This window comes from Microcaecilia unicolor, chromosome 6 (assembly GCF_901765095.1).
Source record: "Microcaecilia unicolor chromosome 6, aMicUni1.1, whole genome shotgun sequence".
In the NCBI taxonomy this organism is placed as follows: domain Eukaryota; kingdom Metazoa; phylum Chordata; class Amphibia; order Gymnophiona; family Siphonopidae; genus Microcaecilia; species Microcaecilia unicolor.
In genome coordinates this window covers 219,244,328-219,258,962 of record NC_044036.1, presented here as the reverse complement: position 1 = coordinate 219,258,962, position 14,635 = coordinate 219,244,328, and the positions used below count along the sequence as shown (strand labels likewise).

General features: G+C 40.5%; 1 protein-coding gene across 5 annotated transcripts in view; it reads right to left on the bottom strand.

Annotated features, from left to right (window-relative positions):
- Window positions 1-14,635, bottom strand: part of NDOR1 (NADPH dependent diflavin oxidoreductase 1) — a 390,824-nt gene that overhangs the window by 302,489 nt on the left and 73,700 nt on the right. For all 5 annotated transcript variants that reach the window (XR_003942469.1, XM_030206227.1, XM_030206230.1 and 2 more), the window contains 4 exons: window positions 11,609-11,706; window positions 10,469-10,567; window positions 6,575-6,676; window positions 2,695-2,904 (listed from right to left, as the gene is read on the bottom strand). Coding sequence is in view for 4 of the 5 variants with exons in the window: in XM_030206227.1 (XP_030062087.1) it covers window positions 2,695-2,904; window positions 6,575-6,676; window positions 10,469-10,567; window positions 11,609-11,706 (509 nt within the window). In the remaining variant the exon portion in view is untranslated. The remainder of the gene's footprint in view (window positions 1-2,694; window positions 2,905-6,574; window positions 6,677-10,468; window positions 10,568-11,608; window positions 11,707-14,635) is intronic.

Sequence of the window (14,635 nt, the reverse complement as noted above, 5' to 3'; positions counted from 1 at the left end):
ATTTGAGCTGTTTGCATCCACATAGCGCCTTTAGGATAGCCAATTTATGTACATAGTTAAGTAAGCAAAATATAAGCACTCTTGGTCTTGTTGATGAATCATGCCATTGTCCCATCCAATGTGCTTGTTCAATTAGCAAAGGACCAGTAGTACGCGGCAGAGAGAGAGCATCTGTTAGCCACGTTTCCAAAAAAGCATGGAGATCAGGTTCAGGAAGCGCCTCCGGAAAGCCCACCAACCAGAGATTTCTCCATGAATAATTTTCTAGTTCATCCAGTTTGTTTTTTAAACTGAGAAATTGTGCATGAAACTGAGGCTGGCGCTCTTCTATGGCCCTTACTGAATCCTCCACAGTGCTCACAAACTATTGTAGTGCCGGCACATCTTTAGTTATGTTGGTAAAGTTGGATTCCATTACTTCCAAATAATCCATGATATGTTGGAATTGATGTTCCATAAAAGATTCCATGGCTGCGCTCACCTCTGACTGGATTTCTGCAGCCCATGCGGAACTGGGAGACGGGGATGGAAGCGCACCTTTGTCCGCCATTTTCAAGTCAGGCGCGTGGATTTTGTCACATTCTTTTTTTGCGGATCTGTACGCCATCCATCCTCCAAGATTGTCCAAGTTCTATGCAGAGTGGGAGACAATGTCAAAACGATTCAGGATCAGCGTTCAACGATGTTGAAGCAGGTAAATGGAGGTGTTTTGGAGCAGAGTAAGCTGGAGCTCCCAAACTTCCTTCTTCACGCCTCCATTACCAAACAAAGTCTAACTAGTGAGGTAATTAAATTTGCTAAAGAAACAAAGTTATTCAAGGTTGTTAAATCTCAAGAGGATTGTGAAAAATTGCAAGAGAACCTTACAAGACTGGAAGACTGGGCATCCAAATGGCAGATGATGTTTAATGTGAGCAAGTGCAAAATAATGCAAGTGGGAAAGAGGAACCCAAACTATAGCTACGTGATGCATGGTTCCATATTAGGAATCACCATCCAGGAAAGGGATCTAGGTGTCATCACTGATGATTCGTTGAAACCCTTTGCTCAGTGTGTAGCGGTGGCTAAGAAAACAAATAGAATTTTAGGAATTATTAAGAAAGAAATAGTAAACAAAAATGAAAATGTTATAATGCCTTTGTATCTCTGCTTGGTGTGACCACACCTCGAATACCGTGTGCAATTTTGGTCACTGCATCTCAAAAAAGATAACATGATTAGAAAAGGTACAGAGAAGGGCAACGAAAATGATAAAGAGAATGGGACGACTTCCCTATGAGGAAAGGTTAAAAAGGCTAGTGCTCTTCAGTTTGGAGAAGAGAGGGCTAAAGGAGATATAACAGAGCTCTATAAAATACTGAGTGGAGAGGAAAATACTAGGACTAGGGGGCACACAATGAAGCTACTAAGTAGTAAATTAAAAAAAAACTGAGTAAATATTTCTTCACTCAAGTGTAATTAAATTCTGGAATTCCTTACCAGAGAATGTGGTAAGGGAGGGGAGATATGACAGAGGTCTATAAAAAAATGAGTGGAGTGGAAAAGGTAAATGTGAATCGTTTGTTTACTCTTTCCAAAAATACTAAGACTAGGGGGCATGCAATGAAACTACAAAGCAGTAAATTTAATACAAATCGGAGAAAACGTTTCTTCACTCAACGTGTAATTAAACTCTGGAATTCGCTGACAGAGAATGTGGTAAAGGCAGTTAGCTTAGCAGAGTTTAAAAAAGGTCTGGACAGCTTCCTAAAGGAAAAGTCCATAGGCCATTATTAAATTGACTTGGGGAAAATCCACTGCTTATTTCTGGGATAAGCAGCATAAAATATATTGAACTTTTTCGGGATCTTGCCAGGTGTTTGTGACCTGGATTGGCCACTGCTGGAAACAGGATGCTGGGCTTGATGGATCTTTGGTCTGACCCAGTGTGGCAATGCTTATGTTCCTATGTACTTTAAAAACAGTTAACTTAGCAGGATTTTAAAAAGTTTGGATAATTTCCTAAAAGTCAGGTTCATAAGTTATTTTTTAAGATGGACTTGGGAAATTCCAGTGCTTATTGCTACGATAAGTAGCATAAAATCTGTTTTACTGTTCTGGTATCTTGCCAAGTACTTATGACCTCATTTGGCCATTGTTGGAAACAGGAAACTCGGCTTGATGGATCTTCAGTCTGTCCCAGTATGGCAACGCTTATGTTCTTATGATATCAACCCACAACAGTCAGCATTTTTTATAAACCACAGGCTAATTTGTGCCTTTGACATTCAGTACCAGCCCCTATCTGTGTACTGGCACTAAATATCCATGCATTCCACAGTTCCTGGAGTTACCCAGGTACCAGTGAGTTAAGACTGCTATTTGTGTGATGCCCAGATATTCAGGTTTCAGGACTGTATATTGCTCTTAACCATATAACTTCAGGGACCATTCCAGCATGAACCAAATAGTGTTGTGGCAATCTGTCCTAATATTCTGCAGTACTGTCCAGTTAATAGGGTAGAGGAACAGAGGACTTGGAACTGGAGTCACAGGTTCAAATCCTTTATCACCTTCTTGAGGCCTTCAGTAAGACACCTCTCCATATACACCAATGATTCTCTAAGACAAATATACTTCTCTCCCACATACACACGTATTCCTATAGCACTCATAAATAACACAGCATACCAAATCTGCTTCAGTGTTACTCACTTCATCCCAGAGTTGGTTATATCAAACTCAATGAGTCGCACATCTTGGAAATGAGACCGTGCTGTGACCCTTTCATTGGACAGCATGGGTGCAAAGAACGGCTGCTGCTCTGATGGAGTGGCTTGAGGGCTTAAGCTTTGGACTTCTTTGGTCTTGGTCTTGCCATGCATGTCATCACCCAGGAAATGAAGTGTGAACTTTGGTGGTAACCTAGAAAAAATGTTTCCACAGCAAAATTAGTGGTCTTCTCTATACCATTGGTTCTAGAATACAGTATACATCATTCATAGCATACATCATTCATAGCACAGGGTATCAATGGAGGCCACTGCTTCAAGAGATAAACAGGACCCTTTAAAGCTACAACAGTCTCTCTCTTATGGATCTTGTCACTCAGCTAAGGGGTGAAATGATCCAATTTCTTAGTCCCTGAGAGAAGTTTCACTGCTGTGTTTTGAAGAAGCTGGAGGTGGAGCATATCATTGTCTATCTCAAAAGTGTTGGGGAGATATTCATTTTAAAACCCAACACCCCCCCCCCCCCTTTTACAAAGCCGCGCTAGCAGCTGCCAGTGCAGTAATGCCAACACAGCCTGTTCAAAGTGAATGGGCTGTGTCTGTACTGATGCGTGGCTTTGTAAAAAAAAAAAAAAAGGGTGTTTGGGGGGGGGGGGGGGGGGGGTTATCTAGCTCTCTGTTCTTCCTGACCAGGAACCAGGCACTCAGTTTGGAGACATCAACCAAGAAATGGCCTGGGCACAGCCCAGAAAGCAGTAGAAATGGTGAAAAGAGCTTCCTCCCAATACTGAGAAAGAAATCACAGAGGCTTGTCTCAGAAATACATTCTCTCCACCCACCTCTCTCCACACAGAGCTTTAAATTTTGCCAACAAACATCAAGGGCCAGATTTTCAGCCACCATAGTGAGAATACCAATCTAAGTACTGAACTTAGTAAGTATATTCAGTGCAGTCTGCATACCAATACTATTCAGCTGGCCCAAACTAGACATAAAATTATCTGTGTTTTTTCTTGCGATATGGCACCCAAACGCATCACGTTCAAAGTATGTACCCTAGTTCACAAAATCATCCATGGCGATGCCCCAGCCTACATGTCAAACCTGATAGACCTACCACCCAGGAATGCTAAAAAATCATCTCGCACATTCCTCAATCTTCATTTCCCCAACTGTAAAGGTCTAAAATACAAATTAATGCACGCATCAACCTTTTCCTATATGAGTACGCAACTCTGGAACGCATTGCCACACAACCTAAAAGCGATCTATGAACTGACCAACTTCCGCAAACTACTGAAGACCCATCTCTTTGACAAGATATACCACAAAGATCAACACATGTGAAACTCCCCACATATATCCAGAAATGTTTAATAATGCCTTCTGTTACATTACTATCATGTATTCCATTACTATGCAACCCAAAATCCTTCTGTAACACTAAATGTCTATTCTCTTCGTATTTCTACTATCCATGATGTATTGTAAGCCACATTGAGCCTACAAAGAGGTGGGAAAATGTGGGGTACAAATGCAATAAATAAATAAATAAACTATAGCTACGTGATGCATGGCTCCATATTAGGAATCACCGTCCAAGAAAAGGATCTAGGTGTCATCATTGATGATACATTGAAAACCTCTGCTCAGTGTGTAACTGATTGATTGATTGGTTTACAATCTGTTTCATGGCTAAATATTGCCACCATCAGGGTACCCCATGTACTGTCTATTAAGATGCTTTAATATTATATAGGCATTGGAAATAGCATACTATGTTACCAGTGTGTACTGTTATTCAAATGTTTTTTTTACTGCTGTAATCCCTTCCTTGGGTGAATTTCTCCTAAAAGCAATAAATAAATCCTAATAAATAATTTTATAATAGGTTGCCTATTTTATAAAAACACATTGACACTATGTTGGGGGCAATTTTCAAAAGAGACTACTCCTGTTTAAAATCCATAATTACTCTGTAAACCTTTGTACAAATTTTCAAAGGGAAAGTTTATATTTAATTAAAAAAAAACTTTCTATACCATCAAGAAATCAAAGTGGTTAGAAATCCACATGGACTTTTCATTTGAAAATTCCATAGGTACAAATCACCTGCAGAAATTTGTAACTGCTTTTTTTTGTGGATTCTGTCACATTGAAAATGTAAGCCAGACAAATCATTTTCTTCTTCCAATCTAAACACATCCTCAAGAATGCCTCTTTCTAATGCTGCTAGAAGTATGCATGTTGTGGAAATCTGTGAGCCCTTATCTGTACTAAAAGGGTTAGTAATTTTCAAACAGCCATTATACCTGTATAAATTGATACCTACTCAACAAATGGCTTTTGAAAATTGCTTTATTTGGGGATAATTTTATAACCGATTTTTTTGCATGTAAAAAGGCTTTATGTAAACTTACTCAAGGGGTATGCAAAGTGCCAAGAAGGCATGTTCTGGAGCCGAGTTTGGGCAGCACATGAGCAGAGTTGCTATTTAAATGCACGTACTTATACTTGCTCCATAGCAGGCATAAATGTTCACAGCTTCAATCCAGTCCCTAGTTCTGCCACTTTAACCCTAGTATTTATAAACACTAGGTGACTATGGGGCTCGTTTTCAAATAACTTAGACTTAAAAAGTTCCATAGGTTACTATGTAAGTCTAGGTGCTTTGACAATATGCCACCACTTGTCATTGCATCTTTATAAATAGGCTAAAAACAGACATCTGCAGCAATCTGTTATAAAATTACCCTCATTATAAGACAAGAGTTACAAAAGCAATATCACTCCTGTGAATGCAGAATTCTTTGCAATATCATTGTACTATCACACAGGTGCCTTTGTGAGATGTTGTTCTGACCTGGTTTTACAGCCTGCCTCACTGACACAACACTAACAGACTACTCAACAATTACTGTGCATTCTTTTGGATTCATAGTAGGTAAATGAGACTTTTATGAGAGGTTCATTATTGTCTAATATACACAATGATTAAGCTATATAATTGAAAAAAACATAATACCTATCTATAGCTAAAAAGAAACAATCATCACTGGTCTCTACATCCAAGCAATGCTAGGATTTTCTAGACCAGGAAAAGAAGTCGGAGTCTCATGACCAGGAGTCTGGTTCTATGTAATGTGTTCATCCATAGATGAGCTTCTGGTTTCACTGTAAGAGGCCCCCCCTTTTTTATTAGACTTAGAACTCATGTTCAGAGCTAAGGAAAATTACAGAATGCTTGAGAATTTCTCTGTTTAGGTAAACAAGCCATACTGTAGGAATGTGGTCACATGTTTCTCAGTCCAGGTGGCCAGTCTGAACTCGAAACAGGCTCCACCTCTCCCTTCACATACCAAATTAATTAGAGCTGTGTCTTATCTTCTACATTCCAACTTATTTTCACACAATCAAAGTTTAAACAATCATTTTAATGAGCGAGTGCACTGCCGGTCACTCAGAGCTGAAAAGCAATCTCTAAAATCCTTTTTATTACCGATGTGCCTAAACTATGAGAACTGGGCTACTGAATCTTAGTAAACCGTATCACAGCCTTGAATGAATCTATTTAAAACAGGAGTTCTTAACCTTTTCTGGGCTTCCACACCCCTTTAACTGTTTAATGAAACCCTCACACCCCTTCCTAAACCATGTATCCACTAGAAACTACTGACAGTTACATATATCACTAACTGTTAGCAGCTAACAATGCTAACATGTCGCTACAATTACAGTATACTACCAAAAACTTTCTTAACTGCCTTCACTCCTTCTAGAACGTTTCAGTAAATTGTCTTAGTTTTCAAGTCTTTGAATTCCAAATTTGAAGCAAGCACTCTCTAATCATTTCTAATACTTACAACACATCATCACTGATTATGTCAAGTCCAGGGGTCAATGGATACAGCAACAGAATCTTACTCCATAAATCCTTCAGCCATGGGTCACTAATTGCATCTGAGCTGCCACAGGTAAGGATACACAAGAGAGAAACTAATTATTTACAATACTTTCAGTAACATGAACAATCAAACCTCATCTCATAATCACACTGTAAGTACATGCGCTTCTATATCCTCACAGCATCCAAATGCTGCAGAAGCATAGCATCTATCCACTTCTGTGGTGCAAAGCATGGTTATGGAATTGGCTTCTGATGGGACACAGGGAAAGGCAACAATGTGTTATTGCAACCAAAGTACAGTCATGTAAGGAGAAAAAGTGACTTGTCCAAGATTTGAAGTCAAGAATCCCAGGATTATTTTGAATTTGCCTTCTCTTGCTGTTAAGCCTTGGGCCATGCTGCTGTATAACTGCTAACACTTCCCCTTCCCCCTCTCCCCCTAAAGGGAGTGTGAGTAAGGTCTCTTCAGCACTGACTGGCCCACGATACAGAAACTAATCCTGCAAATCAAGCCTTGGCCTTCTGTATAGGACAGTGCAGCTCTGCCACTGGGTCAACCATTTTGATTAGTTGCTGTTTCCATTATATAGCTGAAAAAGAAGAAAACTGTTTTTTCACGAAATTGTTTTGTAGGCTGCCCTTTTTGGGATACCTTGGCACTCAGTGCTTCCATGGGGGAGATCTGAGCTCAGGAATGACTTCAATTCTCTTCTCCTCAGTGGATGAGTAGTCTTGTGGATACAGAAACATGCTGAGAATCAGGGAAATCAGGGTTTAAATCCCACTGAAGCTCATTGTGACCTTGAGTAAGTCACTTAACCCTCTGTTGCTTCAAGTATAAACTTATTGATTGCAAGCTCTCTAGAGTACCTACTGTACCTGAATGTAACTTAATCTGAGCTACTACTGTAAAAACGTAAACTAAAATCAAAAAGTGTTTAAAAATCCTTTGGCCAGCCCAGTGAACTTTCTATCAGTATTCCGTGCTTTCACACAGGAAGTCTGAGCTTGGGAATAATCTCAGCGAAAGTGGAAAAGTGGCATAAGTGATGTCCAAGCTTCTGGGAAGAGGGAAATGGGTGCATGGCTTCAAAGCCTCCTTGGTGGGTGGGCAATACAGTATTACAGTCTGACAGCATCAAGGGGTTTGTATACATGCAGCAGCAAATTCTATGGGAGGGGAGGTGCAGGAGACAGAAGGGATCAGTTTAGAGAGGATAACCAGTGCTTAAATGAACACGGAGCTGGAAAATAATGCAATTTTCCAAAACCTGGAACACTGCGTTTGCAGAGTTCAGAGCTCCCAGTTTGTCTTTTGCCTCTCTAACTGCCTAACTGGAAATCTTTTCTAAGAGCTGCAGAAGTCGTATGGCATTATGGTGCCAGTGAGGACTGGAAGAATATCCCATATCCTTTCCACTTCAAAGGACATGAAGAATGCAACACCAATTTAGGTATTTGAGGGTACAAATCACCAGAGATGTAAGCCTTCTTTACCACTATAATTATTCTAAATTGCTGCAGAAGAGCAGACCTTGCAAGATTGGGGGGTGGGGGAGGGGGGGGGGGGAACGGCTATGAATATCCTTCCTCGTTTGCTTTTTCTTTTTTTCAAAAACTGCCTGTTCATGTCCCATATCAAAGCAGTTCCCAACTATCTTCCGAAGACTATTGAAAACTGACTTATTCAAGAAGGCATACCACAAACAACCATCCTAATTACTAAACAATAAGACTGAAGAATAAGACTGTACCTACCTTAATCACACGACTGAGTAACCTAACTGCTTTTAATGAACAAGCACTACCACTTCTAATCTAATATCGATTCCTATGCAACCACACAATGCTGACTAACCTCACTGCCAAACACTATCACTTTTACCCTAATGTCGATACCTGAGCAACAACACAAGGTTGACACCTACGCAAGATCACAATGCATTCTTCTACCATACACACTTGAATGTAAAACCATGTGCAACTCTGTAGACCGGAAATGGCAATCGCCACTACGGCAAATGTAAGCCACACTGAGCCTGCAAATAGGTGGGAAAATGTGGGATACAAATGCTACAAATAAATAAATGGTATTATTGGGCATCCCAGTTGAGACAAATTAGTTGATTGGGAGGCTAGTTCAGACAAAATAACATAGTAACATAGTAGATGACAGCAGAAAAAGACCTGCACGGTCCATCTAGTCTGCCCAACAAGATAAACTCATATGTGCTACTTCTTGTGTATACCTTACCTTGATTTGTATCTGCCATTTTCAGGACACAGACAGTAGAAGTCTTGCCCAGAACTAGCCCCATTTTCAGGACACAGACTGTAGAAGTCTTGCCCAGAACTAGCCCCACCACCCAAACACCAGCCCCGCCTCCCATATAATAGTACTATTGCAGCAACACAGTTTTCCACACTTTGCTTTAAAGCATTTGTTGTAGATCTCTACTCTAATTGAAAGATTTGCTCATTCACTCACTAATCCTTTCACAAGAAACCTCCTCAGTGTTTGGAACTTGTGAAAACAAAGGTGGGACAAAAAGAAACTAAAATATCGTCACTGGCTCCTATACAGTTTGAACTCTCTTTCATCAGAAGTGCCTTTACTAGATGGCACCACTTGGGTTTGATGCAATTCAGGCAACTTTTAGATACTGGTGAATTACTGAGTTTTGAGGAATTGAAGCAGCAGTTTCATCTAGATTCCCACAAAGGTGGTTGCGGGGGTATCCTGATGATACTGAGAATTCAAAGAACTTATGGTTAGCATTGGGGCTCACTTTAATGACCACCTTCTATTCTTTATAAATTTTTGAGAGGTAAAGAGTTTAAGCATCATAATTTTATTTTACAATGGGAAAGGGATTTGGGCAAGCAACTAAGCATGGGAGTCTGGAAGTCTGTTTCAAAAAAATGTACAAAGCATCAATTTGTGTGTTAATTAAGGAAATGCATATAAAGTAGTTTCTTGTTGGTACTTTAGTCTGGCAGGAGTTACTCAAATTTCTGATCTTTGTTGGTGATATGGACAGGAGAGCAGGCCTTTTTTCCATATCTGGTGGACATGCGCTCAAATTCAACAATTTTGACAGGCTGGAATTCAAAGACTTTCTGTACATCGGGGCTACTCCATCCAGTTATGTCCTAAGTTTTGCTTGCTGGGTGTTGGAGTAGACTGGGGCCAAAAACAGCAGAGGAGGCTAAAAAAGATGTCATTATCAGCCACAAAAGTGTGAAGTCGCAGCTCACTGGAAACAAGCAACAGGTCCCAGACTAAAGGATTGGTCTCATCATTTACAGGTTGTGGCAGAACTTGACAAACTTACAGATTGTTGGGAGAGATGTTAAGACATGGACGCTAATGAATGGACTCACTGAAAGCTACTGTTAGAGGACCTGCGGGGGGGGGGGGGGGGGGGGGGTGGTGTTGGATAATTCATGTTGTTTGAGGATTGGCCCAAAGGAACCACAGTTCACCTCTTCTGTTTGTGGCTTCTTGCTTGGGAAGGGGGTGTGTTTATTCACCTGTTTCAGATACATTTGAATGTTGCACTGCTTTTGCATTTGTATACTGAAAACCTTAATAAACATTTATTGAAACAAAATAAAAAAGAATAATGCAACAGTATACACATCCCATTCCTACCAGTCAAATTCATACTGGGAAGAAATATTTCCAGAGACTATGGAGCACTATTTGAGATGCAAGATGATAGGAATTAAAACCAGGTAAACGTCAGGCTTGACTTGCTCTTAGGATCACTGTATCAACACCCACCCTGATGCACATGGTCATCACTGTGGAGGGAGCACAGAAGGACTGATCTTACCACCTGCTTACCCCAGCTCGTGCTGGTCATCTGCTAAGGCCACAGACAGGATGGGAGATCCACCCAACTGAAATAACCGCTTGTGTAGCTTCTTGGCAATAAAATTAAACCTACAGGTGGAATGGATACAAAAGACAAGGTGAGTGTTGACTTAGTACATAAGCACCGCCATACTGGGAAAGACCAAGGATCCATCAAGCCCAGCATCCTGTCTCAGACAGCGGCCAATCCAGGCTTCAAAAACCCGGCAACCCCCCCCCCCCCCCCCCCAAAAAAAAAAAAAAAATTTTAATAATGTTCAATGGACTTTCCCTCAGGAATCTGTCCAAGCCCCCTTTAAATTCCGTAAGGCCAGCTGCTGTCACTACATTCTCCGGCAACGAGTTCCAGAGTCTAACTGCACGCTGAGTAAAGAAAAACTTTCTCCTATTTGTTTTAAATCTACCATATTCTAGCTTCATCTTGTGTCCCCTGGTTTTGTTGTTGTTTGAAAGTGTAAACAATTGCTTCACATCTGTCCGCTCTACTCCACTCATTATCTTGTAGACTATCATATCACCCCTCAGCCGCCTTTTCTCCAAGCTGAAGAGCCCTAACCTTCTCAGCCTTTCCTCATAGAGAAGTCGTTCCATTCCCTTTATCATTTTCGTCGCCCTTCTCTGCACCTTTTCTAATTCCTTTATATCTTTTTTGAGATGCGGCGACCAGAATTGACCAAACTTATGACTTCCATCAGCCTTGACATTCCCTTCTGATCTTTTGCTTGCCTAAAGAGGCTTAAAATGCCCCCCCTCCAACCTGCGTGTCAAACCACTAGTTAACATTAGCATGAGGAGATGAAACCCTGCATGGGATTATATTAAATGGCCATCATTCACAGTACCTCAGGTGTTAGGGCAGACCCTCATCATTCAGTTTCCAAGCCTCAACTGCTGCCTCCTGCCACTTTCTGCTCTATTGGTCAAAAAGGCCTGTTTTCATGACAAGATGAAGTAGCAGTTCTGAATTAACACATTTTCTCTCTGTGAGCTGCAACTACATTATTGTCCATGAGCTTCAAATTCATACCAACTTCCTGTCTCTGTGTTTCCAACTAACAGTTTATACTGTTTGGCCCAAGAAGAGACCACGCAGAAAGAACAGAAGCTTACTTTGGGTAAGAAGAGTCTCCAAGCCCCAAGACGGCATAGTCCACCTGACACAGGGAAGCTGGAGGCAGATTCTTCCGTAAGATAAATCGCCAGAATTTCTACAAAAAAGAAAAAAAGGCATAGATTATGAAGCCAGGCTGACAGAACTGCAGCTCATGCCAGAGGCAATAGTGGATATATATACTCTATTCACGAGTAGAAGCGACACTCTCCTAATCACTCAGACACAGAAATTCACATGTACATAAGCCAGTTTCCATATGGACTGCCCTCTGGCTTATTAGTTTAGAAATAAAACAGGTTACAGATAAATTAGTCCAATAAAAAGATGCCACTTCATTTGTTGACCCTTATTTTCACATATCCAAACAGACTAATAAGAACATAAGAACTGCCATGCTGGGTCAGACCAAAGGCCCATCCCAGAATCTTGTTTCTATCAGTGTCTAATCCAGGTTATAGTTACTTGGCAGAATCCCAAAAAGTAGCAAGATTCCATGCTACTACCTCTGGGGATAAATATTGTCTTTTCCCAGGTTTTTTTTTCCAGATATTTTATTGAAATTTTCAAAGTTACATGCATAGAAAGTATAACAATAAAACTGAGCAATAAAATGGGAACATAAAAATAATATGAGCTGGAGAAGTGATTCAAGTCAATGAGTATATTGACAATTAGATTGATTAGGGATTACTTTCAAATTGAGTGGATATAATGCGTTAGGGGAGACCAAGTCAATCACTTTTTGCTGTGGAGTCCGGTAAAACTTGCAGAGGCTATTCCAATTTTGTGATATAACAGAACTGACTGCCACCAAAAGTGTTCGTTGAGCATTGAAGCATTCTTCCAATTCGTTAATATCAAGAATTGTCCAATGGTAATCAGAATATCGAATAAAGCTTGTTGTTGCTCTGGTAAACAGATTTCAGGGGAACAAGATTTGAATATGATTAATGATGTACTAAGTTTGACATTAGTATGGAATATGAAACATATGATTTCCCAGATTTTTCCCCAAAGCAATTTAATTTGTTTACAATCATAAATCATATGTACAAGTGTGCCAGCTTGTGTTTGACAATGCCAACAAAGATTGGAAGATGCTAGCTTAGCAGTGTGGAGTTTCCATGGAGTCCATACAGCCCTATGGTAGAGAAAGAACATTGATTGCATAAGATTAGCTGAAGATAAAGGTCTTATCAAGGACCTCCATAAGTGTGAATGTACAGATTGTGGAAGAACTTGATCAACATCCTTATCCCATACTTCTCTAAGTGAGTGGCAGTGTTCATAATCATGAGAGAGTAGAATCTTATAGACAGAAGAGGCGACATGGCCTTTGTTCATCAAGGTTGTAGTAATCTGATAGATAGAGGGCTCCTGAATGCTGGATGAATTAAGTATATTTGTAGCTTTGATGCAATGTGTCAGTTGCAACCACTGGAAGGACTATTCCCTGGGAATGTGCCTGTTTGTGAGAAGATCTTGAAATGTTAGAATCTTGCCTCGCTATGCATAAAAATCTGCAATGGTCCAAATTCCGTAATTAGTCCAATTTTTCCAAAAGAATGATTTTTGGTTAATACGAAAATTGGTGTTATTCCATATAGGAAGCTGTAATGTGGAAGGGATAGGAAATTCTAAAATTTTATCCAAATTTAATAAACAATTTTTGTGCTTTGTAAAACTAGGTTATCTGCTACAGAAGAGTCAGGTGTCATATATATAGTTAAATATAGTGGTATTGGAGATGAAATGAGCTGCTCTATCTGAAGCCATACTGGTATATAAGCTTCTTCAGTGTTGAACCAATGACAACCTTGCTGTGTAATAAATGCTTTATGATATAGTAAAAAGTCAGGTAACATTAGTCCAAACTTCTCTTTTGGTGCTTTGAGCTTTTTTACTGATATTCTAGGCATTTTAGATTTCCAGAGAAAAGAGGTCAACAGTTTTTCTACTTGTTTATAAAATGTGTTTTGAAGTAGAATTGGGATCATACTTAGAATAAAATTTATTTTTGAGGAAGACAACCATTTTGTTGGTCTCTACTCTGCCCCACCAGGAGATATGACTGGGGTGCCATTTTAGTATAAGTTCTTTAAGAAATTTAAGTATGTTTTCACCATTATGTTTGACGGTATCTTGTGCTGTATAGTGCAGGTCTATGCCAAGATATCTGATTTTTTTTTGAGGACCAAGGTAAAATTATGTATCATACCTGATAATTTTCTTTCCATTAATCATAGCTGATCAATCCATAGACTGGTGGGTTGTGTCCATCTACCAGCAGGTGGAGATAGAGAGCAATCCTTTTGCCTCCCTATATGTGGTCATGTGCTGCCGGAAACTCCTCAGTATGTTGATATCAAAGCTCCATCCGCAGGACTCAGCACAGAGAATTACACCCCCAAAGGGACACTCTGCCCAGCTCACCACCGCCGAAACGGGGGAGGGGAATTAACCCAGCTCATCCCCACACAAGTGGGGGAGGGGAATCCGTCCAGCTCATCCCCGCGGAGTGCGGGAGGGACACCACCCCGCCGATGCGGGGGGATCTGGCTTATCCTGCAACCGCGGGAGGAGCTGACTGACCCTAACACCGCCGAAGCGGGAGGGATACAAAGCTGCCCTACAGCCGCACGAAGCGAGAGGGAGCGCCGGCAGAATTTAGGTCTCAATCCAGCCCCGTAAAATGGAGGGGAGAGGAATGCAGCAGCTCACTGTAACACAAAATCGTCTCAACTCCTGAAGAATCCAACTGAAAAAACTTGAACACGAAGTCCTCCTGAACAGGAACTGAAGACTAAACTTGAAACTGAAATGCAACCAGAATAAAAACAGTACAGATATCTGGGAGGGGCTATGGATTGATCAGCTATGATTAATGGAAAGAAAATTATCAGGTATGATACATAATTTTACCTTCCATATCATCATGCTGATCAATCCATAGACTGGTGGGATGTACCGAAGCAGTACTCACCCAGGGCGGGACATAGAAATCCCTGACCGCAACACTGAAG